The sequence below is a fragment of the Monoraphidium neglectum genome (genome assembly GCF_000611645.1).
Source record: "Monoraphidium neglectum strain SAG 48.87 unplaced genomic scaffold scaffold00769, whole genome shotgun sequence".
Taxonomy (NCBI): domain Eukaryota; kingdom Viridiplantae; phylum Chlorophyta; class Chlorophyceae; order Sphaeropleales; family Selenastraceae; genus Monoraphidium; species Monoraphidium neglectum.
The window spans coordinates 11289-19703 of record NW_014012859.1 but is presented as its reverse complement, the minus strand read 5'-3'; the positions used below and the strand labels follow the sequence as shown (position 1 = coordinate 19703).

Genomic DNA, 8415 nt, shown 5'->3' with positions numbered 1-8415 from the left:
GTGTGTGTGTGTGTGTGTGTGTGTGTGTGTGTGTGTGTGTGTGTGTGTGTGTGTGTGTGTGTGTGTGTGTGTGTGTGTGTGTGTGCGTGTGCGCGCGCGTGCGTACGTGCGCGCTTGCGTGCGTGCGTGCATGTGGGCGCGGGGTTTGTGCGTGCCGGTGTGTGTGCGCTTGCGTGAGGGGAACTACAAAGGCCGTCGAGCCTGCAGCCATAGGCCCATCCCATTTCCCTCCACCCTCTACTAACCCGGCCCGGAGGTATAAAGTGGCATCAGGGCAGGGATGTGTGAATTGTTCTCTCGTTGGTGCTGGCTGCGACTTGGGCAACCCCTTCCTCCCCCACCTCAAACCGCCTGTGGCGACCGCGCCATGGCCACCCCGGCTGTTTCATGGAACAAGGGAGCGCATGATTGTCAGGCAGAACAGCAGAACTTCTTGAATTCAATATAAATGTTTCTCACTTGAGGTACAGCGTCTTGAGCCTGCCCATCCCGGCCCACTCCCTGGGCAGCGGCCCCGTCAAGGCGTTGTTGGACAGCAGAAGGTTCTCCATCACCGGCCAGGCGAAACCAAACCCGGGGCTCAGCGTGCCGGTGAGCCTGTTGTCGCTGGGCGGAGGATCAAACAAGGGGGAGAGAGGGGTGGGCAGGGGGTTGGGCGCAGGATAAGACAAGAGGACGGGGGTTCAGGCGACGGCTACGGGTCGGTGTGGAAGGGAGAAGTGGAAGAATGTGTGTTTGCGAGCCGCCCGTTCTGCATATGCTCGCGTGTGGCTGTGCCTACGTGTCAGCAGGCCTCACGCCCTTGCCATTTATTTTGGCTCGCAACCTGTGCGGTGAAACGCTACAAACCCCACCAGGATCAAGCAAGCTACCTGGAGACATCTCAGCTGTCAACCCCATGGTCAACCCCAGCGTCAAACCCATGGTCAACCCCATGGTCGACCCCAACCAAGACTATTTTACCAAATTCCCTCCCTCCCTCACTCTGAAAATTGGCAAGGAGAAATGCTCACTAGAGGTGCAGCGTTCTGAGCCTGCTCATCCCGGCCCACTCCCTGGGCAGCGGCCCCATGAAGCTGTTGGTGGACAGTGATAGGAGCTCCATTGCTAGCCAGGCCGTGCCAAACTCTGGGCTCAGCGTGCCGGTGAGCTTGTTCATACTAGGCAGTAAGGGAGGGGGTGGGGCGATGCAGGTCCAAGGCCGGGTGTTCAAGTTTGGCAGGGCTGCGCAGGATGCCTTTCATTATTGCAGGTGGCATTCCCTCCAATGCAGCTGACCACGATTGAATGACCATGACACGTCCGCCGCCAGCAGCCACCACAAACCCCTATTGTGCATGGGAAGTGCACCTGACTCCAAGACCAGAATCACCAGGTGCACTCACTAGAGGTACAGGACCTTGAGGCGCGCCAGCCCCGCCCAGGTGCGCGGGAGTGTGCCCGTGATGCCGGAGTTGCGACAAATCCTGAGGTCCTGCAGCTGGGTCAGGACGCCCCAGTCTGTTGGCAGGGTCCCGGTGATGCCAGTTGTGTCCAATTCAACCCCTGTCAGCGCTGTCAGGTCTCTGAGAACACTCGCAGGGGGCAGCGTCCCCCCCAGCTTGACCTGGTTGAACTCAATCTTGGCCACGTTGCCCTGTGTGTCGCACGTGATGCCAAAAAAGCTGCAGTACCCGGCGTTGGCCGCCCTCTCAGCCGACCAGGCCAGCGTGCCTTGCCTGTCTATCGCAGCCTTGAACCCCAGCAGCGACCGCAGCTGAGCCGTGCGCGAGTCGGATGGCAACGACCTGACCAGCGACGGCGCGACAACTGAAGCAGCCGGGGGGGTTGAGGGAGCAGGAGCCGGCGCCGGCGCCGGCACAGGCGCGGGCGCGGGCTGTGCCGGCGACACCCCGATGGAGCACACTGCGAGTCTTTTGCCTGCCAGAGGGCTGTCCAGGTCCCTCAGTGTGTCCCGGTTGTCCAGCAGCAGCTTCTCAACCGGCACCGCCACGCGGTCAGCGACGCCCGACAGGTAGTCACCGGGGACCGCCTGAAAGCGAGGCGGATCCGATCGGTGCGTTTGATGGCGTAAACACGTCCGAGTATTGATCAGCCCTCAGCATCGCAGAAAATCTTCGCTCGCCAGCCGACCCAGCACCTACCTGGTAGTAGCTGCAGCCATTCGGCAGGGTGGGTGCAGCCGCCAGTTGCGGAGGAGGCCGCTTTGGCGCTGCTAGGGACGGCTTAAACACGACCCCAAAAGTGTCCCCTGGGCTCAGGACGCTCGCCACTCCAAACGCGACCTGTCACAGCAGAGCCAACAGCGCATGGGTGTGTGAGTTTTCAAAACCTATATCATGTCAGGTGAGACTTGTCCCCTGGTCCCTTTACAAGGGTGACCTGGGGGAAGAAGAAAGCCCGATTTCACCGGCAAACAAACCACAGCTGAAGTCCTGCAAAGTGAGGCATGATACCCAGATTGCACTGCCAAAATTGCTAGGAGCTCCACAGCCGTATCAGCTCGCGCAGTCCCGCTGTATGGCTGCGTCGAACAAAGCAAAGGCGCCCTCGTGGCTGCGCTGGGCCCCCGGTACGCGGAGTGCTGTGGTGCTGAGCAGCGGGTGCAATCTTGAGGTTGGCTCATGTGTGATTGTGTTGATGGGAGCGAGCGCCGTTGCCCTGGAGCCCAGTAGCAAGGCCAAGCTCAAGCCTACCTTGAAGCTGCCTTCTTGGGCAAAACCTGGGATGTAAGCGTTGGGTTGCATGCATGGGTCCTAGGTCTTATGAATGCGTGCATGTCTGTTTGGAGGACTCACATGTGCATCGACCAATTTTATTCCAGCCGGGTGTCCATCACTCTCCAAGGCCGCACCTGGGCCCCACGAGTTGCGCGCTATCCAGAACTGGTTCACGTTGTCATACCTGGGGGGGGGTGGTGGGGGTAAGCGGTCATGTTGCACTGCTGAAAACCGCCTGGTCACTAGATGCAGTCAGGGTGCAAGCAAACATCAACAAAACAGCTTTGAAACAAGAACTGATGAAGGAAAACAGCCCCAAGCATCTTCCCTCAAGCAGCCAGCGCACCCGACCAGCAGGACGGCGTGGTGCTCTACAAACTTGCTGCTTGGTGAGGGGCGGTAGACCGCCCCAGCGTCCGAAAAAAAGCTCCGGAAGTCGCTGTAGTGCCCCGCCGTGAGACAACGTGCGACAAAACGCAGGGGTGAGGGCTGGCACACGCTGCGAGAAGCCCCTACACATGCCGGAACAGCAGTGATGTGCTCATGCACCCGCAGCCTGCATCAAGACATGGACCTTGACTGGTGTATGTCTTACCTGTAAATATCAAAACGTGTTGCCTGTGGAGCGCGCACGGCAAGCAAGGACCAGTGAGAAAACGGACAAGAGCGGGCAATTTCTGGCAGTGCATGCGCTCGTGCAGGCGTGGCAAAACCCTCAATGAGTGAGACGTGCGCATGTGCGTGCTACAGAGTGCAATACGTCCAGAAGTACGTATGCACAGGCGCACGCTCGTGTATATGTGTGTGCCGGCGTATGTGTGTGTGTGTGTGTGTGTGTGTGTGTGCACGCGCGTGCGTGCGTGTGTGCGTGTGCACGCACACACGCACACAGCACTGCTGAACATTTGCACGAGTATCCTGCTTAGACAGAAGCAAGCGATGCTGCTGAAGTGGCCCCTGCATCACCCCCGCCCCCATAAATACAGGTGCACACGCGCAAACGCGCAGTGACGTTGACAAGTACACGCTCACGCCTGCTCACCACGGCCCCGAATCGTCTGATGTGCTGCTGCGCCTGCCAAACCTGCGATATGGGCACGGACCTGAACGACCCCCTGGATGCCAGGGGGCTGGTAATCTGGCAGGATTTGGCGCAGAGCGACGCCTGCGCTACGGCAACCCGGGGGTTGGGCTGCTGGTAGGGCAGGCAGTCCTCCAGCACAACCTGTCGCTTCTCAAGCTGCGAAAGCGCAGCGTTCAATGTCGCCCCTGTGAGGCAGGAGGTGCGCTCCCCCCCGCAGTAGTGGAGGTCCTGCACGGACAGCCTGCCGACGTTTGCCACTGGCTGGCCGAGGGCGCTGGCGGTTGCGGCCTGCAGGGTTCCGCCGCAGAGGGCGATTTAAGAGTGCAGGGGTTGGGACAAGGTGATCGGGTCTGCTGCTTGCACAGCAGAACAAGTTGGCAAACGCACCGCGCACGACAACGCACGTTTTCATTATTTTTATGCACACAATCGCACGCACCCATCGCGCTCTCTTGCAGTTGCGACAGCGGCCACTGGCACGATCACTGTTGGCGGCTGGTGCAGCGGCATGCAGCATCAGTGCTTTCATGGCGCCCTCGCACCTCTGCAGCCATGCCTGCGACGAAGGCTGTAGAGGTGGAGCAGCTGCCCTGGGATCGCGCAGGAGGGATGACTTGAAAGGGGCCGACGTCGCGCGGATCCAGGGCGCTGTACGCGGCGGGCGACGTCGCAAACATCAGCGTGGCATATTGCTCGCCGTCTGCGTCAGTGGTGGGTGCCGTGACAGCAAGTGCGCAGCAGTAAGGATAAATTGATTGACAATGAATTCGAGACTTGGTAGAGATGTATGTTTCACCCTGCACTACTCGTCCACAGTCCCACACAACCCTGGCATGCTCTCCAACATCTCAAGCAAGCATATGTGCGTGAATAGTAGGACAGCTTCGGAGCGCGAGCCGGTTGTTAGCGTCCGGGCAGCGCAACGCACACTCTGCAACTTCGGAGGAGCACAGGGAGCTCCTTGATGTGCCCACGCACGCCGTCGCCGGTGCTGCCTTGAAGGCCTGCAGCCAGGCTTTGGCCAGGCTCAGCTGCCTAGCAGCGGAGGCGTATGCGTTGGCCACAATGCTCTGGGGCGAGTTGCCGAGCCCAAACGGTGCAGCGCTGGGCAGAAGGCCCTGGCCTGGGAGTCACCGGCGCGTTGTTGCGGTTGGAAGAGCTGGGCCGGGCGGGGGTGCGAAAGTATGCAGTCGAAGGGCAGCAAGCGTGGCTGTCAATGGGCGGCCCATTACCACACCCTGTGGTTACACATACACCTGGGACTGCAAACAGAGGGCGACACTCACGAACATGCAAGAGCACGGTGATCATCACCCATCATGCGGCTGCCCAGCTGTGTCCCCAGCTGGGCTCAGCCACACGTGCCAGCGCACTGCAGTGCACAGTCTGGGCAGCACACCTGAGGCCGGAGCAACCAGCAACGCCAGCACGAGACCGTAGCAGGCCACTCTTATCAAAAGTACACGGGTTTCACCAGCATATCGCACGGGGTGGCGTCTTGGCACTGTCAGCGCGGTGGCCATCGACCACCCTGGCAGAGACCCGCGTAGCTGCCATCCTGCCGACAGTGACTTCATATGGGCTTGAGCTTGATTATGGTTAAAAGTGAGCAGCTCGGAGGGCGGCAGACTGCCTGCAGCGGTCTGGCAGGAACCCGCAGTATTGCCCTGGGGCCTAGCACGGGGCGTCCGGTGATAACCTAGCTCTCAAACCTCTCACGAGCGCATATCATGTGATCGCCGAGAAACTTGGCACCTGGTAACCCGACGTCCACCTTGAGTCACGGCCACCCGATCTCAGTGTACTGATGTAGAAAGGTACGGTACCACTCAACGGCGCGCTAAGCAGCATATCATGCCACCAAGTACTGGGCGTGTGCGGCGACTTCATGTAGGCCGCCTAGAGGGCGCTGCTCTGTACGGTGCCAGGCAGGAGAGGGGCAGTTCGCGGCGGGATTGTAGGCGGAGCAGCAGCCATCGTTGCGGCGGCGCCTCGCCAGGGTTGAATACATGAGAGGCTGCCCGTCCAAGGCAAAGGGAGCAGGCCGCACGCTGCCTCGCATTTCGCGCGTGATGGTCACTGCGCTGCCAAGATGGGCCGCAGGGCACGCTGGCCGCGCCTCGGGTGGTGTGAGTTGTGTTTCCGCCTCCCTCATGGATGTTGGCCGTGGCTCGCCTCGTGGCTCCTGGGATGAGTGAATGTGCCCGGGCCAGGCGAGCGCACCCGCGCCTCCGCGGCACCCCGCCCCTGGTCACTGCTGCTGATGACCAGCAACAGGCGGCCCTGCACACGTGCAGGGCGATGAGCCTAAGCCCAGCGTTACAACGTGCTCTCGCGGCCGGCCAGCGCCGGTGATGGTGCCCTGACAAACATATGTTTGGGCGTGGGTGTGATGGGGTGCTGCCATCAAGAGTTGCGACCCCAAACCAGCACCACCATGCCCGTGTCCATGCCAATAGCAATGCATCCGGACAAGCAGAAACAGGCGTGCGTGCCTCTGCTGGCAGGCGCGATCATGCCTGTCTCTGCCGCCGTTAATCACGAGTCATGGCGGCATTGCAGTGGGACGCGGTCTTGGCATTGGTAGGTAGATGTGCAGAGCCAAACAGGTGGGATGAGGGAGGGAAGCAGACACGCACGCGTGCCCGCCAGATCGGTGCTGCGCGAAAGCCAAGGCGGCAGCGTTTATTGGTGCGGGCGCCGCCCGCCCGCACGCGTGCGTGCGTGTGCCGGTGGGCCAAGTCTTGGGCAATTGCGTGCAAAGGTAAACCCAAAAGCATAAACGTACTCGTGGCCGGAAGGATCTGGGGACTACTCAACTACAGTATAGATAACAAAAGCGCCATGGGGGATGCAGGATCCAATGGAACATAACAACGTCGATTTGCTGCGTATGTAACAAGCCCGCACGCCCGCTCGCGTGTCGCCGGCGCCCCGCGCACTACCACGCCTCCCAGCTGTCCGCCTTGAAACGCAACCGCCACTCCTCGGGGCACTTGCTGCAGGCTGACAGGCTTTGCCCTCCTGGTCTGGCTGCAGCAGTAGCCGGCCGCGTGGTAGCCGTTGCAGGCGTACGTGGTCGTAGCGCCGCCGCCTTGGACGCAGCACGGGGTACCCACCCTGCCGCACGTGGGGTAGTTGGCGGCGCATCTCTCTGCGCGGAACGCGGGTTGAAACACGGGTGAGGGGGCCAACCTTGCGAGGCGCAGTGCGTTGAGCCGCAGTGCGCGGGCTGGGAGATGTACATTCAAGATGTACATTCAATGACAAGTTGTCAGCAAAAGCAAGGAGCCGATGGTCTAAGCACTTGAGGCTGGGATGAGGGCCTGTGGAAGTACAAATGTCGCTTTTCTGTGTGCTCACGCGTGTTGAGGTCGCAGTAGCTGCTGTTGGTCAAGGCGCGGCCGCCCCAGCAATTAAGGCCGGCTTTGAGGGGCAGGTTGAACGCTGTGTAGTAGCTACGTCGGGCTGTGTGTCACGACTCGTACACACACCAGCAGCAAGGTGTGTGCAATGTGCAAACGCTGCCTGTTGCTCAGGTGGGCACGCGTGCTGATCACAGGAGTTGTGGGTGGCAGAAGGGCTGTCCGCACCACCAATTTCCCTTTTACAACAGCAGGGCGCCGCACGATGCCTCGCACGACCCTCCCCAACCCCCCAAGTCTCAGGTCAACACCAGGCAATCTGGATCTTACTTGCAGAGTGACATTGCATGGTGTTGTGTGGAGCGTGGCGTGGTGAGCATGTGATGACGAATGAGGTGTCGACATGTTGGCGCGTGTGTGCAGCCAGCGACGGGCGACAAAGCCTGGCGCCAAGCGGCGCAGGGATGGTGGGTCCACCAAGGGCCCAGCAGCCGCCCTCGAAAGCGGCAATGGTGGGTCCAGAGGCCACCCAAACAACAATGCAATCTAGACCAACAGACGAATCAGGGCGCTGCCAGTAGGGAGAGGCGGCGATCACGGATCGGGTGCCTGCTCACCAAAAAACCCCGGGACCAATTTTGCTGCCTTCCCTCTGGCGCAACCCCCGCGTTTCGCTCACCCAGCGCGGGAGGTTTAGGCGTGCGTATTACGTGAAAGGATGGGGGGTGCAAGGCGGCGGCGCATGCCCAAAGGCGTCAGCTCTGGCAGCGCTTTCGAAGGGGAGAGCCGCGGGCGCCCGGCCTCAAGCGGCGCGGCGCCCACGAATCACAAGCCCGCGGCAAGCCGGCCACGCTGCAAACAAATGTACGTTGTCCCTCGGGGCAAGGCAGGGGTGGTGGGTGGGGAAGGAGGGGCCGAGAATGCTCACGCACGCGACAGGAGCGCGCCGGCGCAAGGGTGAACGCCCGCGCCGACGCGCGGCTGAGGCTGTGGCGCCAGCGTGGGTGGTCGGTGGGTTTGACAAACAGTGGTGAGCCGTGGGCATGCCCCGCGTTCGACAGCCGGCGCGAGGTGACGTCGTGCGCACGCGCTGGCCAATACACTGCACCTGGAAACGTTGAAAAGGTGCCCGTTTGGTGCAGCGGGGCCGCGCAGCCTCGCGCGGCCAAACAACAGGAGTCCCCTCTCAGCGGGGGGCGTCGGGGCGCATCGGTCCCCAAAGGGGTGGGGGGGCACGGTCGACGGG

The 8415-nt window shown here is 61.3% G+C and overlaps 1 protein-coding gene across 1 annotated transcript in view; it reads right to left on the bottom strand.

Moving 5' to 3' along the window:
• The window catches only part of MNEG_5233 (surface antigen protein), a gene marked incomplete at both ends in the record, with an annotated part of 4911 nt that extends 695 nt beyond the window's left edge, over positions 1 to 4216 (bottom strand). The window contains 7 exons of the mRNA XM_014046293.1: positions 460 to 606; positions 1014 to 1160; positions 1386 to 2032; positions 2145 to 2285; positions 2697 to 2722; positions 2855 to 2904; positions 4209 to 4216. Of these exons, the coding sequence (XP_013901747.1) occupies positions 460 to 606; positions 1014 to 1160; positions 1386 to 2032; positions 2145 to 2285; positions 2697 to 2722; positions 2855 to 2904; positions 4209 to 4216 (1166 nt within the window). The remainder of the gene's footprint in view (positions 1 to 459; positions 607 to 1013; positions 1161 to 1385; positions 2033 to 2144; positions 2286 to 2696; positions 2723 to 2854; positions 2905 to 4208) is intronic.
• Positions 4217 to 8415: the final 4199 nt, after the last annotated feature.